Source organism: Danio aesculapii, chromosome 23, assembly GCF_903798145.1.
Source record: "Danio aesculapii chromosome 23, fDanAes4.1, whole genome shotgun sequence".
Lineage (NCBI taxonomy): Eukaryota > Metazoa > Chordata > Actinopteri > Cypriniformes > Danionidae > Danio > Danio aesculapii.
Window position 1 is genome coordinate 24,256,512 of NC_079457.1, and position 14,434 is coordinate 24,270,945.

Genomic DNA, 14,434 nt, shown 5'->3' on the forward strand with positions numbered 1-14,434 from the left:
TATGTCTTGTTTTGCTTTTAGCTGATGTCTGAGTAACTCTTGTACTGATGCATTTGGTCTGTTTTATACTCCTTCACATTCAAATTTGCACTCTAGTTTCCAAAAACACACATCATTTGAAACTGAACATAGTATTAGTTTACACAGTATGTTTTACTGGGTCTATTTAAGCCAATTTTGACACAGATCTGTCTGTTAATAATTACATCTTGACAGATTAATCAGAACCCTGACTGGAATAATGACTAAAATAGATTCAACAATATAAAACATCACAAAACAATGAACAAGTTGGTTGGGCACAGCAGCTAGTGTTTTTAAAGGTAATTATGCATAAATACATTTAAATGCAGACGGATGCAACTGACCAATCAGAATGAAGTCATTCAAAGTGACAAGTATAACAAACTTGGGTCAAATGGCCCAATAGAAGTTGCTTGAAAATGCTACATTTTCCAAATATTTTGTAGAAATTACTTCTGTTTAGAACCTTAATTTACAGTGGCAATATGTCAATTAAAAGGGCACCTATTTTACCTCTTTTACAACACTGAGTAAAATTAAAAATTAAACTATAAAAAATATTTTTAAAAATCTGCCCATTTTGGTGTCTGACTCACTGTAGCTGTTTTTGTACCCTGTGTCTTTAAATGCAAATGAGCTGCTTTTCCCCACCCACCGTTCCCATGTGCGTGTCTGCTTCTCATGCGTTCCATCATATAAACAGCAGTCAGTGATAGAGACAGACTCAGATAATGCTGAAATACAGCTCATTAGTCAAAAATACCAAGTACGTTTATTTGATGTATTTGTGGTCTAATTTCTCACACAAATCTCACACAAATGCGGTTTGCTGTACACACACACACACACACACACACACACACACACAAACACAAACACACACACACATTATATTATTATAATGATTATAACAATTATTATAACGATTATAAGATTATAATAATTACATAGTAATTTTACTGTCTTTACTACAAACATGCTCTGTTCTAAAAACATTTTAAACTATAAAACTTATAAAAATCACAGAGAGTAGCAAATATTTTAATCTCAGTTTATTTACAAAAAAATGTTGGACATGTGGACATGTGTATATGCTATTATAGAAGCATAGCGGCTGTCAACTCCTACATCACGTTGCAGTGGGCTTCAAAATCACTGTGATTTGGGTCCTATTTTAACGTCATGAAATTTTAAAAAGAGACTTGTTGGGTTTCTATCCCTCCAACATTATATATACATACACACAGTTCTGTCCAAACAGCTTACAAAAGTAGATTTTTAACTTTAAGTACAGCGAACTCCCTGTCATGTACAACAAATCAGTTTTGTGACATGGCACTTTAGCCTGCTAAAAAGGAACCCTACCAATATACGTACACTGTGGTCATAAAACTTTAGTTTGATTATGACCTTAATCGGATTACATTAAATCAAAAATTGCTGTTTACATGGTAGACTCCTAATCAGAGTATTGTCTTAATTGCATTAAAATCGATTTATTGGTGTCTGTGTAAACGTACTCACTGATACAGAGAAGGATAGATCCATGCTTTCATGTTGTTTACACCAAATTCTGAACCAACAACCCTAATGTTGAGTAAAAAGAAAAAAACCTAGACAGACCAGACCGCATTTTCCCCATCTTATACTGTCTAGTTTTGCTCATCATATTTGAATTGTATCCTCAGTTTACTGTCCTTAGCTGACAGGAGTTGCACCGGTTAGTGAGATTTTCCCTAGTAGGACATATTCCTGGATCAACATCTATGTAGGTCTTTGAACAACATTCCAACCAACCAATCAATCAAATTTAAGGGAATAAGTTTAGAGTTAATGTTAAGTTTAGGCTTACAGTTAGGGTTATGTGCTTCCTCATCATTGTAATCCAACTATTAATCACCTCTGATTTTGTGAATAATTTACAGTTAGTGTTGGGTTTAGGAGTAGGGATTAGGTATGGATTAACATTTTTTTAAACAGGAATGATGTTCTAGGATCAACACAGATGTTAATCCAGGATTGCATCCTACTCAGCAAAATCTCACCCACTCTGTGGCACCATTTAAAACTGCCACTTAATTGATACTCAGTCCACATCATCTGGCACCAACAACCCTGGCATGTTCATAATCACAAAGACAACTTTCTTCTCCATTTCGATGCTCTGTTTTAAATGTTTTAACAGAGCTTTGTGACCACATGACTTGTTGGCTCATGATTGGCTGATTAGACATCTGTGTTAACAAGAATGTGTCCAATGATTGTACTCTTGGCAATGAGAAAGCAGCCCCCAACATACAGTAGCTCTCTAGGTTTCGAAACAGAGGCAGCCTCTGTGTATATTCCTGTGGATATTTCTGCACTAAACACGATTCCAAAAAACACTAATCAATAGCCTTCACTATTAACTTGTTTATATACTGGTGTGTCCATGCATCTGCTAATCTGAACAAGTTGACCTCAAGGCTTCACAGCTGGGCAGATAAATCAGTCTACAGCAGCTGGGCTCCAGGCCTGAAGGCTTGCGGTGGAGCGGAGCCACGTGGCCTGAGTTCTGGAGAACATTAGATACAGTGAGACTCTAACCACTATAACCACAAAGAGCAGGTCTGGGCCTTCACTGCCTCATACATATTAAAGCTATTGTGAAAGCCTGTTTCTCTCTCTCCGATCACTCATTGAACAAGCAGCTGCAGACCTGCAACCAATGGCCCACAATCCAACACTGTAATTCTTAAGCACCAGCCAAGGGGCAACTTAAAATCTCTAAGGTTATGGAGAGAAGAAGGGAAGTGCTGTCTATTACTGTCATAAATCTCTGACCATACTAATGGCAATCAATAAAAGTACCTCTGTAATCCTCAACATGCTCTGATATAAAGAAATGCATGCATTACTTTATGCAATCAAGGTTTTTAATTGCTTTGGGTTGATAGACAATGCCATCTCCGATGGCCGATAGACATCACAATGCTGAGTCGGCATTGCGATCCTCCGCCCCACCCTGCCCCCATCGCAGCAGCAACTCGCTTGTGAAAAACACACACTTAGGCCCCGTTTACACTAATCCGTCTTAGTTTTAAAATGCCATTTTAGAACGAAAAGGATCCACATCCACACTGGCCTTTCATCTAGCATTTCTGAAAAGTCCTACTTCCGTACTATACAGCTGAAAACGCACATCACGTGACCACACACACACACAGCATACGCGCAAGTCTGAGCTCCTAGCAGTCAGCGGGCGCTTTGAGCAAAAAATCCCAGAGAGCAGTACACATCGGACAGTGTATCTAGGATGTACCGCTGGATAGCGTCTCGCTATAGTTGTTAAATGTGATATTTAATTAATCCTGTCTCTAACGACTCTTCTGTCTTTTGAATCTATCAGGTAACGTGTCACAGCATCAGTACACTGCTTCAATCTTTCGCTTTCACGTTTGTACTTGGTAATTTTAGCGAAAACCTCAGATCCTGTTGGCTGATTCCTGTTGGTTGTGCACCTTTTTTCCCCACAGAAAAAGTGATGGACAGGTGGTAATTTGTGTGTAACTTATCTTTACTTATTTCTGATTTGGTTATGGGTAAAACAAAGACCATGTGGGTCAGGTAGGTGAAACGGTAGGCTACAAATAATTAATTTGCTATGAATTAATTAATTATTCATTAATAACTAATTGACCGCCGCCTACGACGACGATGCCATCATCACATTCGATATTGTACGATGCCAAATTGGATGACTTTGCCTTCTCAGCCCTAGTTTTTATTTTTTTAATGTATATTTCCTTTCTTATTTTAGTAGTGGTGTAATGGATCACAAATCTCACGGTTCGGTTCACATTATGGTATTTCAGTCACGGATTGGACCATTTTTCGGATCAGCCAAAAAGGAGACGAGACAAATTTATTTATTTGTAATAAATGCTTTCCATTTATTACAAAAACAGCACTGCAAGAAACTTTAGATTTTAACAAACAGAACTTAGAACCTGTAATTTTATTGAAAATAAAATGAAGAAACAATCAGCTGAATAAAAATAAGTTGTAAAATATTCAGTACTGTGAAAAATTCATTGTTACTACTACTGTTGCTGATAACGCTAAATGTAGAAAGCTAACATTATAATTTGTACAACCCATGTTTATTTTCAATAAATGATTCAGTTATTCACTCATAAAACTTCATGTTTCATTGCTAGATGTGTCATTTTTTAAGAAATATTCAGTGGCATTTATTTGATGGCTGGTTGTCACCATCTATTGGTTAAATAATGTAATTGCTGCCTGCAACTTTCATTTTTGAGCGTCAAGTTTGCTCTGAATAAAGCTCAGGCGCGGTTTAGTTGGCTGGCTCTGGCCCAGTTGGAAAAGGTGTGCCAGAGCATGGTTCAGTTGGGCCTTGGCTTGGTATGCTTGTAGTGTGAGTGCAAAGCACGCCTGAGCTGGAAAATGAAGAAGAGACGTCACTTTTAAGGGACTGTTTTATATGGATTTATTACTCATTCTTACTTTTCAATGAACGCAAACTGTCGTAGATTATTAAAAACGCAAACCCCTTACTGCATGACAGCTGCACCTTCAGCAAACCTCCTTATATCTGCAGAATGAGGACTTCATAATCATTTATGAGCGCCAAAACATTCCCATCATCAATGACGTAAGCATGCTCAGGTTCGGTAGATAAAAATGCAATGTGAGTGCTGGTCGAGAGGGAGAGGGGAGGGGGACAATCACGCTTCGCCATAATTCAAGGCAACTGTACCTAATGTGAGTGCGCCCTTAAATGCATATGACAGTGATTTTAATCTTTACCATAAACATCAGTGGTTATATAAAAACTATAAACTGTTATCCCAGTATTTCTGTGTTATTTGACTGTTTGTAACTTCATAACCAACTCAAAAGACTAAAGACTGAATCTCTTTCTTGATTTTTGCGTTTTTAGATTTGAATGCAGCGATTCGAAGGATTAATAAGCATATGCAGATCACCATCATTTATAATTTATGTTGCGTGGGTGTTGAGATCCCGATCTTTTAATGATTAGTCAAGCAGCTTACACTGAATGCATTGATGCAGGCTAAACAAGTAGTGACAGAAAACATCTTTAATGAAACCCACCACATCCTGAATAACCCACCACAACTTCTTCCATCATTAATATATATTTACAGGAAAGCCTAAATCCCTTCATACATGTGATTTGAATGATGCGAGATCATTCTGTGATCATTACAAATTTAGGATTAATCTACCAGTAAAAAAAATGTATTCATGTGTGGGTCACGTGTGTTTTGAACCGTGAGTTGTGATCCGTACGAATCACGAATCAACCGAGATCCGTTCCACCCCTATATTTTAGTGAATAATTCCTTTCCTTTTATGGTTGAAGTGAGTTTTCAGTACACAGACAGAAATCTATGACACAAACAAGCTTTTAAATGCTTTACTAAGCATGGAAAGAGTCAGTTAGGCTAACAAGTACTCTTCCAAGAAATCAATAACGCATCAGATAAACATTTAACAGAAGAGATGCAATTTATGCTCAACTTCACAAACCAACCACAAAAGGTCAAAACAATATAACGAGTTAGATAACGGTCTTGTGGAAAAAGAAAACATAAATCTAGAGCAGACTCGTAGTAAGGCAGGTGTGGAGGAGTGCATACTGTATGCTGACCTGACAGACAGAGTGAAATCTCCTGGGTTGCTCTTGCTGGGTCGCGCTAGAAAGCTGCCATGGACGCCCCGTGTCAGGAGGAGGTGTTCTGCCTCGATCCCAGTGATGTTGGGATGAAACCACCTGAAAGAAAGTAAAATGACTTGCTGAGCAATGATGATGATCAATAGCTAATATTAAATAGTGCAGTGGTTCTCAATCCTAGACCTCGCGACCATCGCTCTGCACTTTTTGCCAATCTTTCTTGTTTATCACACCTTATTTAGATAACTAGCTTGTTAGAAGAGAGCTCCATAAAGGAACTGTGATCTGACTGACATGTTCTCTACATGCTGTTCAATGCTCTCTACCCCCTGGTCCTTGACCACAGGAAACTGTCTGAAATGGAAGTATACTTCATTTAAAAACAAAGATTTGTACACTGTTTGCAACATCTTCAGACAAACATTATTACAGAATTGTAAATGGTTATTTAACCTTAATCATAAGATTTGCATAAAAGTCACGTTTTGTGCACATTAAAATCCTTAACAATTCATCTTTCGAACTGGAATCATGGCAGAATATCCTGTGATGTCAACTTCGTAGGGCACTTAGGTTTGAATGGAATGAAACTCTAAAGAATTAAGATAAATATAAGTGGACACAAAATGTGCAGAGCATTCATTTAACACTGGAATGCTACAGTTTAACCAATGATCAAAATGTGCAAAAAAAAAAAAAGATTGCACTATTGTTTAAAGTGACAGCCAAGACATTTATGACATTCAGGTCTTTACACTGGCATCTAGTTACATTCAGAATAGATTTTAAAGTATTATTGCTTGTTTATAAATCACTAAATGGCCTGGGACCTCAATACACTGCAGCAGATACTCTTCAGTATGATCACTGAATACGAACCTAACAGATCACTCGGATCATTAGGATCGAGTAAATTTGAAATTCCAAAAATTCACTCAAAGCAAGGTGAATCTAATATAAATATAAATATCTAATTGCGATTTTTTTTTTGACAGATATTGCGATTTCGATTTGATTGCGATTTAATTTTGTAGTCAAGCTTCAGCTCAGTAATCTGTATCGTAGCTTCTTACTGCTAAAATGCAGTGAGTCTTAGTTAAAAAAAGAAACTGAAAAGATATCAACTTAAATTAGCAATCAACTCTGAAATTGTACTTTGCTTGCTACAAGATTGAGTGTCACTGGCAGTACTTTTAGCTGACTTTTTAGCAAGACTTAGCAAGACGTTCCTCATATATCTGTGGTGCTTTTTTAGGTGCTGGTTGTTGTATTTCCTCATGCTGTGGCAACAATTCTGCGACAGCTCACCGAGATAGTCCCATATTACCGATGTGCTGTTTTTCTTTGATATTAATTTGTCTATTAATGCTTCTGAAGCAGCAGATGCCATCATACCACTCGTTCGCGTTTTCCTGTTTGTTTGTTTTATTGTGGGCGTTCCGCATAGTTCGGTTGTGCAATTCTGATTGGGCAGAACGAAAGTGTGTTCACTCAATTGGCTACTAAAACTGTCACACACAAACAGCTCATAGTTCATATCGCAGCCTCTTGTGATTAGAAATCAAATTGCAATCGCAAAATTGCAATAAAATTTTGCGATTGCAATTTGATTTCGATTAATCGCACAGTCCTACTTTCAGCTACAGTATACTATTTCTGAAGTATTATGATTCATTGAATATTGAAGTAATGGCTGTTTAATATGTTTGTTTACCAAGATCCCCTGTTCAATTCTATTACAGATAAATATTCATATATGTGCAAAAAAAATACTGCAGGTGCAGTCAAAGTGTTCTTATAAGGACAGTTTGTCACACAAAAAATAGTGGTTGCACAGTTGAAGTCAGAATTATTTGCCCCTCCTGAATTACTAGCCCACTGTTTATTTTTTACCCCAACTTCTGTTAAACGGAGAGATTTTTTTCAATACATTTCTAAACATAACAGTTTTCTAATAACTGATTTATTTTATCGTTGTCATGATGACAGTAAATAATATTTTACTAGATGTTTTTCAAGTCACTTCTATACAGCTTAAAGTGACATTTAAAGGCTTAACTAGGTTAATTAGGCTAACTAGGCAGCTTAAGGTAATTAGGCAATTTATTTTATAACGATGGTTTGTTCTGACTATCGAAAAAAATAGCTTAAAGGGTCTAATAATGCTGACCTTTAAATGTTTAAAAAAAATTTAACTGCTTTTATTCTAGCTGAAATAAAACAAATAAGACTTTCTTTACTGTGAAAATAATTCTGACTTCAACTGTATGTTTTATGCTTGTTTTCAAGTCAGCAGAAGTTAACGTATTTTAAAAAATGTTACCAATAACTCCCATTTTTTCAAGTATGGAAGTCAATGGCTACAGTTTTACAGTTTTTTTTTTCAACAGGAGAAAGAAACTCAAACAGGATTGGAATACGAGAGAGTAAATTATGACAGAAAGTTTATTCTTGAGTGGACTATTCATTTACAAGAATAAAAACAGCATGTCATTTTTGCTGCCAGAGGGCGCATATTCACAACAAACAATGGCACATAAAGGCAAAAACAGCAGAGCTTTTATTATGCCACAGTCAACTAGTTCCATTTCTTCAGGTCGTGTTCACATGGAAGAAGCAGCGCTGGTTTTTTTCATAATAATTTAAGGATTCTGTTGTTATAATGCTGCCCTGTGCAGTCTAATAAAAGGCAATTTAACACATTAAATCGTCACTGGAGTTTCCCTGTTTTCCATTAAATTAAACCGGAAAATGAGGATGTGTGACATCATTAGCATGGCGACACAGAACAAGGTCCATGTAAATAATTATAATAGCTTATTTCTCTGAATTTGATTTGATTTCTTCAAAATATTTGGGATAATACAAGTACAGCTTAGCAAAATTCATAACACCGTTTTAGAGGTTTTTGGATATTTTAATGAAACAAAAGTATTCACAGACTAACTTTACCAACAAGCATCCCATAGATCAGAGTCTTTGGCTCCTCCCCTTTCATCCACCCTCTCTAGTGACATCATTAAGCAAGCTTATCCACATTTGTGTCCAATTTCACAGCGAATGCCAGTTGTAATCAGTTACGAAGTGCTGTGTTTGAAATGTAATTTCTTAATCCTCCGGGGTTGACTGGGGGGTGGAAGGGGACGAGAGGTCGTGTGTAATCTGGGCTAGTGTTGGGTCCCAGCTGTCTGGCAGCCCCATAGCCTGTCTGTTCCTGCACCGGCTCCCTCACGTGAGTGCGCTTTGTGAATGGCCGTCTAGGGGTCAGGAGTAATTTTATCTGCATGCATTTTCTGAATGTGTCTGCCTGCTTGGGGCCCCATGTCTTAATCTCACTTTAAATGACCACACACACGGGTCACTTACTTTCATCTTGACAGAACTCTGCAAGCATGACCACATGGTTGGTGTAAGTGCTGTTACATGCACCAACGCTTTTTTTGTAAGTCTCTTATTATCATCAACCAAGTCAAGTGTATTTATTTGATGCAGCATACAGTAAAATAAAATATTAGTGTGAAATATTGTTGTCTGTATTTTAATATTTTTTGAAATGCAAGTTATTCCTTTGATTGCCAACCCTGTAACATGTAATTTTGTGAATTATGCAGTAAGAAAATGTATGTTATGTAATGTTATTACAAATATAAATAATATATATTTCTAATAAAATAAACTATTTCTATTTCAATATATTTATTTTAATACATTTAATTTCTGTAATGACAAAGCTAAATTTTCAGCATCATTACTTTAGTTTTCATTAGCATGCACTCTCAGAAAAATAGGTACACGGTGGTACAAATAATGTCCCTTAAAAGAACAGTTTTGTACTTTTATAAAAGTTGTATGGTACAGAAAAGACCTATTATGATACTGTTCTGTACCTTTTAAAGTACAACTGAAATGAAGGTACACAATTGTTCTCATAATAAAAGGTACATAAGTGTTGGACAACTCCTTTATCACAATATCTATGAAAATGAATATTACTAGGAAGGCAAAGTGATTTTATGAATAATTTCCATATTAAAACATAAGTCATCATTTAAAAGCATATGTTAAAAAAACTCCAACATGAATGATTAAGTTCTATAAAACAAAACAACTGGTAAAACAAAACTACAGTAAGTATTGTAAACTAAACATTTAAGGCATTTTTAATAAACATTTGGTAAGCATTTTCTGATAAATACGATTTCATTATTGATATCCGCACCTTTTGTAGTTTGCTTTCCAAAATGTCCATGAGCTGGCAAAAGTCCTGCATATTTAAGTAATTTAATTTACTTAAATTAACTTTTAATTGATTACAAAGGTATTGTGTAAAAATTGGAGAATTTTTTTTTATATTGTACATAGGAGAATGTATTTCTGTAACATTTTTGTGAAAAGTGTTGTGAAATGTTTAGAAAAAAAGGTCTTTGGATTTATGTTAAAGTAATTTTTATTCTTTATTGTAAATGGAAAAGGTGCATTTACACAAAAACAAACTTAAAAAAAAACACTGTTTAATAAATGTATTTGATGTTTTATATTTACTGAAATAATTGATGCATTTTGTATATAGCAAAATGTCTTTAAATAGTTCTTAAAGGAAACACATTAGACACTGTTAATGTACAAAGTGTTTTGTCACTGTAGTGGTACCTTCATGGATTGCATTTTTACCTTTGAAAACAAACTGCAAATTGTACAAATTAGTTTCTTTGTCTTCAGGTACAATTCTGTTCCATAAAAAGGTACTGCCCCAGTGACAAGGGTTTGTACCTTCTTTGGTACAACATTGTCCCATTTGCTGAAGAAAAATATTAACATCTAAAAAAAGAAAAATCCAGACCAACTAGGGCTGCACGATATTGGAAAAACAATAGTTTGTATTTCTGCATTTATATATTGCGATATGAATATAATATCACAATATGACTTAAGTCATTGTTTGGTAATAATTAATCATTTTACATTGATTGGGATGACTTTGTAAAGGATGGCATCTGCATAAAATATTCAAAAATATAATAAAATGAGAAAAACTAAAACAAATGAACAGCACTTTATGGTTTTCGGTGGAATCGAAAAATATTAGTTATCAAATCTAAAATAACAGTGTTTAGTCTTTATTTTATATATAATCAAACAGTTATTCTTTATTAAGCGGTAAACTTTATATTTACATGTGCCCCAAATGTTTATATTAGCTAAATATATTACTGTTTCAAGCCTATAAACACATCAAAGTAAAAAAAAATTCACACCAATTAGATTCCTCACATCATTAGATTATCTTCACACCATTAGATTGTGAAAAAAATACACAATGACTCCACAAATCATGTGTACTAAACTGTGCTTTTGGTTAATTATAATGGCAACTTGACATTCCAGGTTCTGTGATGTGACTATCGCAGATGTGCACATTGTGATATCGATGCTGAAATAATATATTGTGTAGCCGTAGATCATACTATTAAGTGTTTTTAACAACTACACTAAAGGAAAAAAACAATAAGTCATGTACTTCTTTTATAATTCTTTGCATTCAGGTTAAGTAAATATTACTTTGAGTTTATTTTTTCAGTACTCTATTTCAAGTATGTTCTCTCTTTTTTGTACATTTTACTCACTGTAGAACTGATTAAGCCATGTACATTAATGAAACAACATTGTATTCTTGTTACAATCTATATCATAACATACATGCAACAAGCTATCTAAAAGTAACTGATCAAAGAGAGCTCAATGCTACAGGTACACAACACCCACTGTTAAGAGTTAATGTTTTGATGGCAACAGGCAGTGAGTATCAATATGCTACAGTATGTTGAGTGGAAAATTAACCCAGGATGTCATAAAACAGAGTTACTACACCTAAAAAGCCACAATACAACTGTGTAAATACAATGGAAAAATAAAAAATGGGACCACAAGTATCAGAAAGTTTAACTCAGGTCCATTACTTCTAAATAATTATAAAAAAAACAGTTCCAAGTTAAATCCCATTATACAATTATAAGTTCAAGTTTTCATTTTTATAAGGTTGAATTGAGTACTAATATACACTGTAAAAACCAAAAAGTTAAGGTAACTCAAACCATTTGAGGAAACCAATTGCAACAAACCATTTAAGTTTAAAAACTAATCCAAATGAGTACTGTGAACTTAATTCATTTGAGTAAAAGAAGCAATTTGAGCACAGAAAAACCCAATAAATGAAGAGAACTCAAACCAACTGAGTAATGTAAAACCCAATAAGTTAAGACAACTCAAACCGTTTGAGGAAACCAATTGCTACAAACCTTTTGAGTTAAAAAACGAATCTATTTGAGTGCTGTGAACTTATTCCATTTAAGTTGAAGTAATGAGGTATTTAATTAAAATAAATAATCACCCTATAATCCCCCCCCCCCCCCCAAAAAAAAAACACAAAAAAAACATTACAATTTCATAATGCCGTTATTGTAATATACAGTTGAAGTCAGAATTATTAGCCCCCCTGAATTATTAGCCCCCCTGTTTATTTTTTTCTCTCCAATTTCTGTTTAACGAACTGTTTAACGATGTTTAAGATTTTTTTCAACACATTTCTAAACATAATAGTTTCAATAACTCATTTCTAATAACCAATTTAAATTATCTTTGCCATGATGACAGTAAATAATATTTTACTAGATACTTTTCAAGACACTTCTATACAGCTTAAAGTGTCTTTTAAAGGCTTAACTAGGTTAACTAGGCAGGTTAGGGTAATTAGGCAAGTTATTGTATAACAATGGTTTGTTCTGTAGACTATCGAAAACAAATATAGCTTAAAGGGGCTGATTATTTTGACTTTAAAATGGTTTAAAAAAAAACAAAACTGGTTTTATTCTAGCTGAAAGAAAACAAATAAGACTTTCTCCAGAAGAAAAAATATTATCAGACATACTGTGAAAATTTCCTTGCTCTGTTAAAAGATCATTTGGGAAATATAAAAAAAGGGGGGTGGGGGGGTAATAATTCTGACCTCAACTGTATGTTCTATATTTCTGTACTTTCCATGTTTGAACACAAGAATTAATATATATTTGTTTTACATTTTTTATCCTGCTCAGTGTTGTTCAATTCAACAATGTTTATAGCCAAAGTTGTAAAAATGAATACCATGGCTATGCCACTAATTATGTCCACAAAGGTTTAAACTTTAAACTGTTTGACTACCCCACTTTTTATGACACATCTTCATGACTTTCTTACATTTACAGATGGCGAATATAACTGTGAAATATAAGTTACATCTAAAGACACATTAAACAGAGCAGCTAGCATTTAAAAAATATTTCTTAACTATATTTTATGATTTATTTTAAAGCCCTTAATATAAAGTTTGACTCATTGGATTATGCACTTTCCTTATTCTGTGCTCCACTATTTTTCAGATGTACTTCTATACTGCTTTTTCGATATAACCAGTACTGCCTTATAGCATATTGTTTTAAAAATACATAATAATATATTTTACAAACTCAATATACTACCCAGCCCTAATTGTACTTATCAGGGTTTATGCAGAAATCCTAAAGGCAATTTCAATACCATTTTCAGACTTTTAAAGACCTTCTCAGAAAATTTTAAGAGCTCAAGTTCTAATCAGTATCAAACCTTCAACTTAATGAACAGTTTTTAATAAACAGTTTTAGTTAAATAAATGAATGGAGCAGAACTATGCAACAGAACTCAGATAAACTCGGAAGAGACAAAGCTTGAAAGAATAAATTACGTGGTTGTTTTCAGCGACAGGCTTCAGCCACTGTTTAAACTAGTCTTTCTCCAACCAGGAGTACGCAAACTTACATTTTCCCATTTTGCCATCTGTTTTGCTCCATGAGAGCGTCACATCTCGGCCCGGACCAATCGCGTGGATCGAGGAAAATAAATATATTTGTGGATCATCTTTAAAATATCCTCCCATCATTCTTCCGCAATACCAACACCAAGGTCAATTTTCCAAGATTCTTTGAGAGAAACCACATGATTTACATTTATTGTATCTATTAAATTATAAATTGCTGATATTAAATGTTTCACATTACGAGATTTTAAGAATATAATATAAAGTGACCCCAAATATTTTAACAATATACACATTTTGTTCTCAAATACTAATCCTATATTGCTAGATGATGTTATAATACATACTGCATTATAATACACAGGTCATCAGTTCATCCTTATTATTGAGTCCAGTGGTGAATAACTGCAAACGGCTCAACGTTTTCCACAGTGTGCCTCATATGCTGTGGAAAGATTAACTTGTATTTAAAACCAGAGGTCTTAATGAACAGCTGTGGCATTACATTTTACCCTGATAAAGGGAGTCTAAACTCGAAGCATTATTTTCCCCTCCATCTTTCTATGGAAAGTTAGCAAAGCATCACTCACTTCCTGCAGTTCTTCTCACCGCAGAGGAAGTGTGATAAACCTGACGCTTTAAAGCTACCTGTGAGCATGACTAATGTCTGTTTCACTGTTTAGAAGGGATGTTGAGAGACTCTTTCCCCCTCACCATGACTTACTGATTCTATATTTGTCAAATCTGCGATATTTTCCACTCCTGTCACATCATCACTATGCACGGTCACTAACTTCCCAGTCTTTTGTCAAGTTTGCCACCGAAGCCAAAATATTCAAATGCATTTGAATTAATAATTCATTGACATTTCTGTCAGC

The 14,434-nt window shown here is 34.6% G+C and overlaps 1 protein-coding gene across 2 annotated transcripts in view; it reads right to left on the reverse strand.

Annotated features, from left to right (window-relative positions):
• Positions 1 to 14,434, reverse strand: part of ptpn11b (protein tyrosine phosphatase non-receptor type 11b) — a 73,514-nt gene that overhangs the window by 36,656 nt on the left and 22,424 nt on the right. For both annotated transcript variants that reach the window (XM_056449254.1, XM_056449255.1), the window contains exon 2: positions 5,705 to 5,827. In XM_056449254.1, the coding sequence (XP_056305229.1) occupies positions 5,705 to 5,827 (123 nt within the window). The remainder of the gene's footprint in view (positions 1 to 5,704; positions 5,828 to 14,434) is intronic.